Source organism: Heptranchias perlo, chromosome 17 (assembly GCF_035084215.1).
Source record: "Heptranchias perlo isolate sHepPer1 chromosome 17, sHepPer1.hap1, whole genome shotgun sequence".
NCBI lineage: Eukaryota > Metazoa > Chordata > Chondrichthyes > Hexanchiformes > Hexanchidae > Heptranchias > Heptranchias perlo.
In genome coordinates, this window is record NC_090341.1 from 47,836,159 (window position 1) to 47,851,295 (window position 15,137).

Here is a 15,137-nt window from a genome sequence, read left to right on the forward strand (position 1 = left end):
GTCGGGATGGTGTGTGACTTGGAGGGGAACGTGCAGGTGGTGTTGTTCCCATATGCCTGCTGCCCTCGTCTTTCTAAGTGGTAGAGGTCGCGGGTTTGGGAGGTGCTGCCGAAGAAGCCTTGACGAGTTGCTGCAGTGCATCCTGTGGATGGTACACACTGCAACCACAGTGCACCGGTGGTGAAGGGAGTGAATGTTTAGGATGGTGGATGCGGTGCCAAGTGGGCTGCTTTGTCCTGGATGGTGTCGAGCTTCTCGAGTGATGTTGGAGCTGCATTCATCCAGGCAAGTGGAGAATATTCCATCACACTCCTGACTTGTGCCTTGCAGATGGTGGAAAGGCTTTGGGAGTCAGGAGGTGAGTCACTCGTCACAGAATGCCCAGCCTCTGACCTGCTCTGTAGCCACAGTATTTATGTGGCTGGTCCAGTTAAGTTTCTGGTCAATGGTGACCCCCAGGATGTTGATGGTGGGGAATTCGGCGATGGTAATGCCGTTGAATGTCAAGGGGAGGTGGTTAGACTCTCTCTTGTTGGAGATGGTCATCGGCTGGCACTTGTCTGGCACAAATGTTACTTATCACTTATCAGCCCAAGCCTGGATGTTGTCCAGGTCTTGCTGCATGCGGGCACGGACTGCTTCATTATCTGAGGGGTTGCGAATGGAATTGAACACTCTGCAATCATTAGTGAACATCCCCATTTCTGACCTTATGATGGAGGAAGGTCATTGATGAAGCAGTGGAAGATGGTTGGGCCGAGAACACTGCCCTGAGGAACTCCTGCAGCAATGTCCTGGGGCTGACATGATTGGCCTCCAACATCCACTACCATCTTCCTTTGTGCTAGGTATGACTCCAGCCACTGGAGAGCTTTTCCCCCTGATTCCCACTGACTTCAATTTTACTAGGGCTCCTTGGTGCCACACTCGGTCAAATGCTGCCTTGATGTCAAGGGCAGTCACTCTCACTTCACCTCTGGAATTCAGCTCTTTTGTCCATGTTTGGACCAAGGCTATAATGAGGTCTGGAGCAGAGTGGTCCTGGCGGAACCCAAACTGAGCATTGGTGAGCAGGTTATTGGTGAGTAAGTGCCGCTTGATAGCGCTGTCGACGACACCTTCCATCACTTTGCTGATGATTGGGAGTAGACTGATGGGGCGGTAATTGGCCGGATTGGATTTGTCCTGCTTTTTGTGGTCAGAACACACCTGTGCAATTTTCCACATTGTCGGGTGGATGCCAGTGTTGTAGCTGTACTGGAACAGTTTGGCTAGAGACGCAGCTAGTTTTGGAGCACAAGACTTCAGCACTACAGCCGGGATATTTTCGGGGCCCATAGCCTTTGCTGTATCCAATGCACTCAGTCATTTTTTGATAACACGTGGAGTGAATCGAATTGGCTGAAGACTGGCTTCTGAGGGATAGCAGGAGGAGGCTGAGATGGATCCATCATCCACTCGGCACTTCTGGCTGAAGATGTTTGCAAACACTTCAGCCTTGTCTTTTGCACTCACGTGCTGCACTCTGCCTTCATTGAGGATGGGGATGTTCACGAAGCATCCTCCTCCCACTCGTTGTTTAATTGTCCACCACCATTCACGACTGGATGTGGCAGGACTAAAGAGCTTTGATCTGATCCGTTGGTTGTGGAATCGCTTAGCTCTGTCTATAGCATGTTGCTTCCGCTGTTTAGCATGCATGTAGTTCTGTGTTGTAGCTTCACCAGATTGGCACCTCATTTTTAGGTACACCTGGTGCTGCTCCTGACATGCTCTTCTACACTCCTCATTGAACCAACGTTGATCCCTGGCTTGTTGGTAATCGTAGAGTAAGGAATATGGCAGGCCATGAGGTTACAGATTGTGCTGGAATACATTTCTACTGCTGCTGATGGCCCACAGCACCTCATGGATGCCCAGTTTTGAGATGCTAGATCTGTTCTGAACCTATCCCATTTAGCACAGTGGTAGTGCCACACAACACGTTGGATGGTGTCCTGGACATATGTCGCCATTCCTTCATTGTTGCTGGGTCAAAATCTTGGAACTCCCTACCTAACAGGAGTACCTTCACCCCCCCCCCCCCCTTACCCTGCTGCAGTCAAGACAGCAGCCCACATGACTCTTCCCAAGGGCAACTAAGGATGGGCAATAAATGCTGGCCTTGCCAGTGATGCCCACATCCCAAGAATGAATTAAAAAAACAGAAATAGTGCACAGTCACCTTCCACAAAAGTAAAACACACATGCAACCAAACTTAATTTAAGTACTATAATTACAAGCAAAGGACAGAAACAGTGAGTTTCTTTTTTTTTAAAGCAGTGCGCTACGTACTTTGTCTCAATAAGAATGTCAGCATTTGCTGGGTTCAGTACGGCCTTGCAGATGAGCTCCTGGGTAACTGGAATGGCTGTGTTGTTGGACACACACAGGTCAGAGAGATAATCTAGAAACCTGAAAATCAGAAACAGATCAGAAGTCAGATTTTAGTTAAAATCGTCACTAGAAAAAATATCATTCTATATAGAAAAACATCCGCATCAAATTACAGTATACAATAAATGCTGTGTTGAAGTTTTCTACACATGATAGGTTATATGTCTCCGGTATATTCTAATCAGGTTCCAAGGATATTCCACCTGGGGGAGGGGGTGAGGGAAGGAGAGCCAGAAGAGGGGGAAAGGAGAATATAAAGGTAGAGGGGCAGCAGGAGAGGTGGAGGTTATAGAGGGGGGAGGAAAAGGCTGCAAAGGGAAGGTAGAGAGTGTGAAGGCTGGGAGGAGAAGTAGAGAAGAAAAGAAACCCTGTGGGTTGCAGCTTGATTTACTCATTCACACACAGGTTAAATCTGTCTGAACTTATGTATTATTTGGTAAAGTGTGAAATTTATAAAGTCATTGAAAAAAAAAACAGAACTTTCATTTACATAGCCTCTAACATGGTAAAATGTCCCAAGGCGCTTCACAGGAGAGCAATCAGACTAAAATTAACACAGAGCCAAGGAAAGATATTAGGACAGGTGTCTAAAACCTTGGTCAAAGAGGTAGATTTTAAGGGGTGCCTTAGAGGAGGAGAGAGATGTGGAAAGTTTTCGGGAGGGAATTCCAGAGCTTAAGAACTAGACAGCTGAATGATGGGGTGAAGGAAGTGGGGGATGCACAAGAGGCCAGAATTGGAAGAACGCAGAGTTCAGAGAGGGTTGTAGAGCTGGAGGAAGTTACAGAGTTAGGGAGGAGAGAGGCCACGGAGGGATTTGAACACGAGGATGAGAACTTTAAAAGTGAGACGTTGGTGGACCGGGAGCCAATGTAGGTGAACCAGCACAGGGGCGATGGGTAAACGGGACTTGGTGCAAGTTAAGATACGGGTAGCAGAGTTTTGGATGATCTTAAGTGTGTGGAGGGTAGAAGATGGGAAGTCGGCCAGAAGAGCATTGGAATAGTCGAGTCTGGAGGTAACAAAAACATGGATGAGAGTTTCAGCAGCAGATGAGCTGAGGCAGGGTGGAGATGGGCGACGTTACAGAGGTGGAAGTGGGTGGTCTTTGTCATGGAGGGGATATGGGGTCGGAAGTTCAATTCAGGGTCAAATAGGACGCGAGGTTGCGAACGGTCTGGTTTAGCCCAAGTGTGGTCAGGGACGGTGATGGAGTTGTTGGCAAGGGGACAGAGTTTGTGGCGAGGGCTGAAAACAATGACTTTGGTCTTCCCAAAGTTGAGTTTGAGGAAATTCTGGCTCATCTGGGTTCCAAGACTGGATGTTAGACAAGCAGGCTGTGGAAGGGTCAAGAGAGGTGGTGGTGAGGTAGAGTTGGTTGTCATAAATGTACACGTGGAACCTGTTACCATAAACGATTTGGACTCAGGACTCAGAAGTACAATTTCAAAATTTGCAGACAATGCCAAATTGGGGGTGGGGGGGGGGGCGGGGGGTATAGTTAATACTGAGGAGGACTGTGACAAAATACAGGAACACATTAATAAACTTGCAGAATGAGTGTGCAATTGGCAATTGAATTTCAATATAGATAAGTGTGAGGTATTACATTTTGTTAGGAAGAATGAGACGGCCACATAGTGCTTGGATAATAAGAGTCTAATTGGGGTAGAGGAGCAGAGGGATCTGGGGTTACAGGTACACAAATCGTTAAAACTGGCAACGCAAGTTAAGAAGGCCATAAAAAAAGCAAACCAAGCACTGGGGTTCATTTCTAGAGGGATTATGAAAGGGTTTGATAGGGTAGATGTAGACAAGATGTTTCCACTTGCAGGGGAGACCAGAACTAGGGGCCATAAATATAAGATAGTCACTAATAAATCCAATAGGGAATTAAGGAGAAACTTCTTTACCCAGAGAGTAGTTAGCATGTGGAACTTGCTACCACAAGGAGTAGTTGAGGTGAATAGCACAGATGCATTTAAAGGGGAAGCTAAATAAACACATGAGGGAGAAAGGAATAGAAAGATATGCTGATAGGGTTAGTTGAATTAGGGAGGGAGGAGTCTCGTGTGGATCACGAACACCGGCATGGACCAGTTGGGCCGAATGGCCTGTTTCTGTGCTGTACATTCTATGTAACCTGCCATTGTGTTTTGAGATGATGTCGCCGAGGGGCAGCATGTCGATGAGAAATAGGAGGGGGCCAAGGATAGATCCTCGGGAGACTCTAGAGGTAACAGTGCAGGAGCAGGAAGAGAAGCCAGTGCAGGATTCTCTATCTACGACTGGATAGGTGAGAATGGAACCAGGCGAGTGCAGTCCCACCCTGCTGGACAACGAAGGAGAGGTGTTGGAGGAGGATGGTGTGGTCAACCGTGTCCAAGGCTGCAGACAGGTCGAGAGGATGAGGAGGGACAGTTTACCATGGTCACGGTCACAGAGGATATAATTTGGGACTTAGATTAGGGTCGTTTCAGTGCTGTGGCAAGGGTGGAAACCTGATTGGAGCGGTTCAAACATGGAGCTGCTGGGAAAATGGACACTGATTTGGGAGGCGACAACATGTCCAAGCAAGGGGTGTTCAGTTTGAGTGTTCTCATAAAATATATTTCCCAGTAAAATGTAAAAACTTCACTATTAGTAACTTTACCAGAATTCACCCTCCTATTATTTCCATTACATTTCCTAAAATAAGTGTAGCGAGAAAATGCATTTGACAAAATTGAAATTTGCACGATAACTTCTTAATTTGTATCCAGTCAAATCAGTTTTGTGAGTATAGTGAGGCACCTCCATTAACTGCACTCCTATTATCTATCAGAATTTTCCCAGGACAAAGCCTTGCTCAAGCCATTACCCGACTGCACAGCTTCTTTTGTTATTTGTATTTAATTTTCTCCTCTTGGTGAATCAGGCTACATAATGTTTCTTTCACAAATGTAATTTGTGCTGTACTTATCTTCATTCTGGTGCACAGAGATTGCTGCAAGACTATTAGGCGCAAGAAAAAATTGGAGCCTCTGAATTATCTGTTCATTTTTATTATTCACTTGTTGGGGTCCCTTCCGTTATGGTGAATAACACAGGTTCCACTATACATCACAAGCTAATCTAATTAGGAGTCTGTTTTGCATCATTACCTAATTCAACACATCCAGCCTCACCAAATGCATGAGGAATTAACCCCATGTATAACTGTCTCTTACCTTGCCATCCTCACTTGGCTAAAAGTTTCTTTATCTCCCTTTTTAATTCCATTCTTAGTGCTGCTCGTACAGTTTTCCATCTGTATTTATAATCCTCTTTTAAGTTAGAACAGACTTCACACATTTGGTTAGTAATTAGGCAAAGCTAATGGGCTCTAAAATTGTTAGCTTTGGCACGCAATCAGATCTCCATATAATCCCAGCACGGGTGCAGGTTTCCATTCAGTTACCACGTTTTGTAACAAAGTACCAGCAAGATGACGACTGCCTAGTTGGCATTCTGATAAACAACTTGGCCACACTACAGAATACAACCACCTTTGGAAGGCTCCTTCTCATTATGATGCATGTATTGTGTACTTGGGATTGGAAATACATGTGCTGCACTACACCTTCAGCAAGACAATGAACAGAAACAATTCAGCAAACACCAGTGATTAAATGGGGATGCCTTTCTTTACAACATACCTTGGAGCAGCAATTAGGAAGAGCGTCTCATAGCTGAGGTGCAGTTTTATCGTGAGGAAACCTGGCCGGGCATTGCAGGGGGGAAGCCGGGCGGGACATCATGAGGAATCAAACTTTTTTCTTTTTTTTTTCAAAGAAGAAAGTTAATGTGGACTGGTTGCAAACCCAGTGACTAACAGCACCGCAGTGCCTCCCATCTCACCTTGGTTCTCGGTTTTTCCTGACCAGGTTAACGAAGGTTTCGATTTCAGCCGCCGTGATGTGTTTCTCCAAGAGCTTGCGGTTATTGTGCAGTAACGCGGTTATAGTGTCTTCGGCCAGTACGTCGTATCCGATTTGCTTCTGCATGAAGCCAAACTGCTTTGCTATGTACTCCTGGAGAACAGTGCACTCAAATAAGAGAGCTGCTTCAAAAAACACATGCAGCCTGAACTAAGCACCTAAAGAGTTGCCCTCATGTTTACTCAGATGGAGGAAAAAGACCAGTCAAATTCCATCCATCCCCAACAGTACTCCTTCCTCCCAATCAAAACACACACTAAAATGGTCATTTGTTGTACTCATAGATGCAGACTTTTCTTTAGTTATACTTTTTAAACGATGGTTTTAGATTTTGTAGAATTATTCTTATGCATGTGTGATTCTTTGAAAAACACTGAATTACCTAAATCCTATTCCTACTGTGTCACCTCTAAATTCAACCCCATTTCCTACAGTCAGATGGAAATTTTAAGCAGTCTCTATGTTCGGCAGTATCTTAATTAAAAGCTTTCTTTTAAAACCCCACTATGAGACAAAAGTTGATTTTATTATCCAAGATGACTTAAAAAAAATGCATTCAGCATTTGCAACATGTGAACAGGATGCTTACTTTAGACTATCAGTGAAGTTTGTAACAGGCACACCAGTGTTAGAAGCCATGTGATAAGGAGTTTCAGCATTTCAGTCCTTGTACCTGGTTCTTTCGGTAGTCCTGCTGGGAGTGTCTCAGTACTCGGTAACACAATCTGCAGATATGTCGGAATGGGGCGTGCCTCTGGTCTCCCAGTTCCTCCAGTCTCAGCATAGGGCCATCGCCGCTGTCAGTGAACGGGGCCTGAAGCAGCTTGAAGATCTGCAGAGTCAAGACAGCAACCAAGTCAACACCAAACATCCACCTTTAGAACGTCAAATACGTCTTGCGTTTCAAGGGATATGGGGATCGGGCGGGAAAGTGGAGTTGAGGTCAAAGATTAACCGTAATCTTATTGAATGGCAGAGCAGGCTCGACGGGCCATACGGCCTACTCCTGCTCCTATTTCTTATGTTACCCAAGGTTATGGTCTGAAAACCTGTGAAATACTGCTTCAAAACGGCAGCAGTTTGACAACCCTTTTAATTCTGTTCAGAATCAGAGATTGTTTCCTATGCTCCCGCACTTCACCTCAAGAAAACCCAGAAGAGGATGCTTGAACTGGAAAGGTGAGCAGCACTAACAATGAACAGTAGAGGTGCTAACAGAAGTTACTCCAGAAAAGAGAAGGTTAAGAGGTGACCTAATGGAGCTCTTCAAAATTATGACGGGATCAATAGGGTAGTTTATTCCATTTGTGGGGGAGTCCAAAACTATGGGCCAGAACTACAAGATAGTCTAATAAATCCAATATGGAATTCAGGAGAAACTTCTTTACTTAGCGAGTGGTGAGAATGTGGAACTCACTACCACAAGGAGTAGCTGAAGCGAATAGCATAGATGCATTTAAGGGGAAGCTAAATAAGGACATGAGGGAGAAAAGAATAGAAGGATATGTTGACAGGGTGAGATGGGAGGCGGCTACTGTGGAGCATAATCATCAGCATAGACCTGTTGGGCTGAATGGTCTGTTTCTATGCTGTAAAATTCTATGATGTGGAGATGCCGGTGATGGACTGGGGTTGACAATTGTAAACAATTTTACAACACCAAGTTATAGTCCAGCAATTTTATTTTAAATTCACAAGCTTTCGGAGGCTACCTCCTTCCTCAGGTGAACGATGTGGAAATCGTTCCCTGAGTTTCCACATCGTTCACCTGAGGAAGGAGGTAGCCTCCGAAAGCTTGTGAATTTAAAATAAAATTGCTGGACTATAACTTGGTGTTGTAAAATTGTTTACAATTGTAAAATTCTATGTAATTCATGTATGGCTAAGTGGTACAGCATCAAAGTATCAGGATGCAGGTTTGCTGCCACAAATCCTTGTGCAGTGAGTTTCTGATCTTTGTCACGATTACAGGAGGTACTTACTCTCTGAGAGAAAAAACAAGAAAGCAATGGTTTTAGAAGAAAATAGAAACAGAGGCGTTGATTTTAAACTCGGGGCGGGATTGGTGCAGGGGAGGCAGCTAGGTTGAGCGAGAAGCTCGCATGCTGAGGCCTGGAGAGATATTAGCTCCCGGGCCTCACTTACGCAAGATCGGACTTCCGCCCGAACCCGGCAGGAATCACTGCCGGCCCAACCTGCAAATTTGAAGAGGACCCCGCTGGCTTGCGGCAGATGCCCTTGCTGGCTTGGGGGTGGGGGATTATAATCGAGGCCAGAGACGGTCACTTCTAGCTCATTGCAAAGTGGCATTGGTAAGGGCTAGGCATCATGTCACCTGCTCACCCTCCAACTGGAAAGATCTATAGCATTGGGTCCTGAAAAAACAAAAGCTAAATACCCTTGATTCATATAGTGAGAACACAAAAAATGCCAAAGACCAAAAAAGGCCATTGGGCTCACTGAAGCATGTTCCTTTTATTTTCAAGCTTTCCCAATGTAGCATCCAACACTGGTTGAATGTCCCCAACCTCTACCTCTTCATCTGGCAGATTATTCTAGACATTTGCATAAAGAAGTTCCTCCTGATACCTCTTTTGATTTACATTTCTGAGCTCCGGTTCTATCATCTTGATTTCTTTTGAAATAATTTTCAGAATTTACCTTACCTAAGCAATTTAATACTTTAACATTTTGCCCGCAACCATCTTCTCTCTCAGCTGTAGATTGAGCATTTTTTTAAAAAAAACCTTATAAGTCACTCCCTGCTCCTTTCCACTTCCAATTCGACTGATTAAGCTTCCCTGCATTTTCACCAATGATTGTATATTCCTGTGTGACTAGAATTACACATAGTATTCCAAATATGATCTAAACTATGCATTGTATAGCCTCAACTTAACCTCAGTAGGCTTATATTCCACTCTGACAATATATCTTGGCAATTACCTCACTGTGTTGCCTGGTTACTTCCAGAGGCAAGTTCACTATTACTCCCAGGTCTCGAGTAACTGTACTAATTCTATTCCATTCACCGATCCACGTTATTTCATTTGGCAGTGTTACATTTCATCTGCCACCAGTCCACCTGATGGCATAAATTATCCAAATCCCTCTGCAAATCCCTAGCTCCATCCTTGGTTTCCACCACACTGCTTGTTTTAGAGTCATCTGCAAATCTGACAATCTTGCAGTTGCAATCTTTCAGGTCAATTATGTAAATAAGGAATAAAAGTGCAACTACTGACCCTTCACATTTCTATTCCATCCAAATCTGCATTCAATTGCACACTGTACCCAGGATCTCAAGGCTTTCACTTTAATAAATATCTTTAATGCATAATCTTATACCTTATTCGGATTTTCTGAAGGCTTTTCATATCATGGGAAATTCCATTGTCTACTTAATCTTCAAAATCCTCTTTTAAAAAAAAATCAAGACGCTTTGTCAGATTATGATCTGTTACTTTCTAAACCCACGTTGTCTATTTCTAACATGGTCAGTTCTATGCAAGTACACCTCCAGCCTACCCCTCATTATTGCTGTCAGCCTTGGCTCATTGGTAGCACTCTTGCCTCAGAGTCGGAAGATTGTAGGTTGAAGTCCCACTCCAGAGACTTGAGCGCATAATTTACGCCGAACACTTCAGTGCGGTACTGAGGGAGTGCTGTCTTTCGGATGAGACGTTAAACAGTCTGCCCTCTCAGGTGGACGTAAAAGATCCATGGCACTATTCAAAGAGGAGCAGCTGAGTTCTTCCCAGTGTCCTGGTCAACATTTATCCCTCAACCAACATCACTAGGCCAGATTATCTGATCATTATCTCTTGCTGTTTGTGAGACCTTGCTGTATACAAATTAGCTGCCATTTTCCTGCAATCCAACATTTCAAAAATACTCCACTGGCTGAAAAGGACGTCCTGAAGTTGTGAAAGGCGCTATATAAATGCAAATCTTTTTGTTTTTGTTGCCTTCTTTAGCTATTCTCATTCCCAGGCCTTCTTTCACCTCTAATGCTTCTTAAGCTGTTTTTGTATAATCCTGCACTCCCAAAGTTACACCAATCTTTTCTCCTTATAGGCTTTCTACATTATTTTTCTAATTTGAATTTATAAATAGCTGACCTCTTCATATATTTTAGGGGTTGCTTTTTTTTAAGCTTATCTCTATCTTTTTGGGGCGCAGGAGTAAAACAGACTGGCAACTAACTTTAAAATCCAGTTTTCTTTAAAAGCTCTCTTAGTTTTGAAGAATACTGACTGAAATGCAGAGTAGTGATAACATTAGTTACAAAAAAAATGTAATGAATTAGTTGACAGAAGAAAAAAAATCTGATTTCACCCAGAAGCTTGACAGCATGCAGACAACTGATCATTAAGAGTTTGCGTTTCTTCCCGTTTTCTGTCACTTTTAACACTGTTGGCAGGTCCATGCGACAAAATGGCCCAGAGCCCTGTGCGTTCAGTCTTGATGACAAGGGAGATTTTTTGAGTTATATTGCCATTAGTAATGGTCACCAAAAGGCTTCTCACAAGAAATATTCCAATCTATTCACAGTCTAGACATGCAGATACTTTCACAAGTGGGCAGGGTGGAAGATAATCCCAAGTTGCTCAACGTTGGTTGTGAATTTAAATGGACCTCTCAAAATTATTTACATTTAAGGACAGCTGTACATTATGGAATTTACAGCACAGAAGGAGGCCATTCGATGCATCATGTCTGTGCTGTGCTAGCTCAAAGGAATGGTCATAAGAACACAGGAACAGGAGAATGCCATTCAGCCCCTCGAGCCTGTTCTACCATTCATTTAGATCATAGCTGATCTGTATCTTCACTCCATCTACCAGCCTTGGTTCCGTAATCATTAACACTTGTGCCTAACAAAAATCTATTAATCTCAGTTTTGAAATTCTAATCAGAGTTCCCTGCCATTTCCTTATATTCTTCCTCCTCAAATACTTACCCAATTCCTTTTATACTGCATTATACTTGCTGCCTCAATGGTCACTTATGGGAAAGCATTCCATGTTCTTTGAGTGAAAAAGTTTCTTCCAACGTCCTCCCATGTCCTTCTGGTGATAATTGAGTCAAAGACTCCGGATTCATCCACCAGTGGAAGCAATCTTTCACTATTCACCTCTCACAATGTCATCATTATTCACTCTCTCAAAATCCTTCATAACTGAGGTGTGTCCTCAATCTAATCTGCTCCAGTGAAAGGCTCAAAAAAATTGGACCGTTCTCCAGCACCAAGACCTATCATTCCTGGTATCATTCGTTGTACCCCTTCCAAGGCATTGATACCCTTCCTAGGAAATTCATATAATTGTACAAGGTTGGCCTAACCAAAATCACATAAAAATTCAACATCATCCCCATGCTTTTATATTTAATACCCCTATGTACAATAACTAGAATCGAAATTGTCTTTCAACTTTTATATATCTGCTCCCCTAGGTTTCTGTGTTCTTCCACTCTGTTAAGAGTCTTACCATTTAGGGTGTACTTATATTTACTGTTCATTTTCCCCGCTAAAGTGTACGACTTCAATATTTTTCTGCCACCTATTTGCTCACTCCACTAACCCATCTATGTCTCCCTGTGACATCTTGCTTTTTTTCCTGTGATAAGAGTGACAAATCCCCAGGACCAGATGGTTTCCATCCCAGGGTTTTAAACAAAGTAGGTGAGCACATTGCAGATGCCCTAACTATAATCTTTCAAAGTTCTTCAGATTCAGGAACCGTCCCTCGAGATTGGAGAATTGCACGTCACTCCGCTTTTTAAGAAAGGAGAGAGAGGGAAACCAGGGAATTATAGACCAGTTAGCCTAACATCTGTTGTGGGGAAAATGCTGGAGTCTATAATTAAGGATAGGGTGACTGAACACCTCGAGAATTTTCAGTTAATCAGAGAGAGCCAGCATGGATTTGTGAAAGGTAGGTCGTGCCTGACAAACCTGATTGAATTTTTTGAGGAGATGATTAAAGTAGTGGACAGGGGAATGTCAATGGATGTTATTTATATGGACTTCCAGAAGGCATTTGATAAAGTCCCATACAAGAGACTGTTAGCTAAGATAGAAGCCCATGGAATCAAGGGAAAAGTACAGACTTGGTTAGGAAGTTGGCTGAGTGAAATGCGACAGAGAGTAGGGATAATGGGAAGGTACTCACATTGGCAGGATGTGACTAGTGGAGTCCCGCAGGGATCTGTCTTGGGGCCTCAATTATTCACAATATTAGACTTAGATGAAGGCATAGAAAGTCTCATATCTAAGTTTGCCGATGACACAAAGATTGGTGGCATTGTAAGCAGTGGAGATGAAAACATAAAATTACAAAGGGATATTGCTAGATTAGGTGAATGGGCAAAACTGTGGCAAATAGAATTCAATGTAGGCAAATGTGAGGTCATCCACTTTGGATCAAAAAAGGATAGAACAGGGTACTTTCTAAATGGTAAAAAGTTAAAAACAGTGGATGTCCAAAGGGACTTAGGGGTTCAGGTACATAGATCATTGAAGTGTCATGAACAGGTGCAGAAAATAATCAATAAGGCGAATGGAATGCTGGCCTTTATATCTAGAGGACTAGAGTACAAGGGGGCAGAAGTTATGCTACAGCTATACAAAACCCTGGTTAGACCGCACCTGGAGTACTGTGAGCAGTTCTGGGCACCGCAACTTCGGAAGGACATACTGGCCTTGGAGGGACTGCAGCGTAGGTTTACTAGAATGATACCCGGACTTCAAGGGTTAAGTTACGAGGAGAGATTACACAAATTGGGGTTGTATTCTCTCGAGTTTTGAAGGTTAAGGGGTGATCTGATCGAAGTTTATAAGATATTAAGGGGAACAGATAGGGTGGATAGAGAGAAACTATTTCCGCTGGTTGGGGATTCTAGGACTAGGGAGCACAGTCTAAAAATTAGAGCTAGACCTATCAGGAGTGAGGTTAGAAAACATTTCTACACACAAAGGGTGGTAGAAGTTTGGAACTCTCTTCCGCAAACGGCAAATGATGCGAGCTCAATTGCTAATTTTAAATCTGAGATAGATAGCTTTTTGGCAACCAAAGGTATTAAGGGATATGGGCCAAAGGCAGGTATATGGAGTTAGATCACAGATCAGCCTTGATCTTATCAAATGGCAGAGCGGGCTCGAGGGGCTGAATGGCCTACTCCTGTTCCTATGTTCTGAAAAAAATAGATTGCCATGCTCCCAATTTGGTTTTACTCCTATTGCGCCAGTGTCCACATCACTTATATAAATGGAAAACAACACAGAGGTCTGGCACAGAACTCATCGTGCACCACTATCCATTTCCTGTCAATCTGGGAAACATTTACACTTAGTGTTTCTTTTCTGTCCTCCAAAACACAAATCTTTCTTTTCGGCAGACAACCATCAGGAAAGCCTGCTGCATTAATAACCTTATAAAAGATGGAAATACTGACTGAAGTGCAGAGCTATAGCAGCTGTGAACGCTTTGTCTATTCTCCAACCACTAGACCAAGAATTTTATTATTCCTGAAATTTCGAGTTAGTCTTACTTCTATTAGTCCTGGGACTTCAAATGAGAAGAAGAACACTTTTACCCATTTGCCTGCAATTTGTCATGTCGACTTCTGCATTATTGACTACTTAAGATGTCAGTTGTGACTCAGCGGTAGCACTCTCGCCTCTGAGACAGAAAGTCATGAGTTCAGGTCCCACTTCAGAGAGTTGAGCACATAATCCAGGCTGACATTTCGATACCACTTCAAATTAATACGGAACTACACAGATGGAGGGCTTAGCTTTTGCTGGGTAAAGCACTCTACCCAACTTCAAGATACCCTATTGTCTGCTCCCTTATGCTTCTCCTGGAGGATTGGACTCTTTACTGGGGAAACGGCTCCACAGATGCCAGGGGTCCTATGCCCGAGTGCTCATTCCTCACATTTAAGCCCTGTTGAATGTCAACAGACTCAGAAGGTCATGGATTCAAGTCTGACTCCAGAAACTTGAGCACATAATCCAAGCTGACAATTCAGTGCAGTACTGACTTGTTAAACCGAGGCCCCATCTGCCCTTTCGGGTGGATGTAAAGATCCCATGGGACTATTTTGAAGAAGGGGAGTTCTCCTGATGTCCTGGCCAATGTTTATTCCTCAACTGACAACACTAAAAAAAAATACATGAACTGGTCATTTATCTCATTACTGTTTGTGGGACCTGGCTGTGTGCAAATTGGCTGCCACATTTCCTACAACACAACAGTGACTACACTTCAATAGTATTTTATTCGCCGTAAGATTCTTTGGGATGTCCTGACATCGTGAAAAGCGCTATATAAATACAAGTTCTTTCTTCCTTCACTTAACCCAGGAGACAGTGAAGGTTTTCTAACTGTTGAGTTCAGAACGTCAAAAGGGTACACTACTTAAGTAACAAGATCAGAGTAGTGTTCCGAGGAATTAAGAATCGACTGGCCAATTTAAAAAATAAATAATGAGATTGAGTTCTTTCCCCAATTCCTCACTGTGGCTGCATTTAAATTGGCCTTTTACATCGGCACTGCCAGTTTCCAACACCCTAACTTTGCGCATCCGGCAGCAACGCTAACAGAAACTTGAAAATCTCTGAAGACTTAGTGCGGAGAAAACCTGGTAGAAAAAGTATGTCTGGTTTCAGTGAACGACATAGAATTACGGCACAGAAACAGGCCATCTGGCAAGTTTTACATTGGGATTACTGC

At 43.4% G+C, this 15,137-nt stretch overlaps 1 protein-coding gene across 6 annotated transcripts in view; it reads right to left on the minus strand.

Annotated features, from left to right (window-relative positions):
• itpr1b (inositol 1,4,5-trisphosphate receptor, type 1b) overlaps nucleotides 1–15,137 on the minus strand; it is a 439,399-nt gene that overhangs the window by 260,018 nt on the left and 164,244 nt on the right. For all 6 annotated transcript variants that reach the window (XM_067998943.1, XM_067998947.1, XM_067998944.1 and 3 more), the window contains exons 16-18: nucleotides 7,070–7,228; nucleotides 6,317–6,489; nucleotides 2,336–2,455 (exon numbers count right to left, since the gene is read on the minus strand). In XM_067998943.1, the coding sequence (XP_067855044.1) occupies nucleotides 2,336–2,455; nucleotides 6,317–6,489; nucleotides 7,070–7,228 (452 nt within the window). The remainder of the gene's footprint in view (nucleotides 1–2,335; nucleotides 2,456–6,316; nucleotides 6,490–7,069; nucleotides 7,229–15,137) is intronic.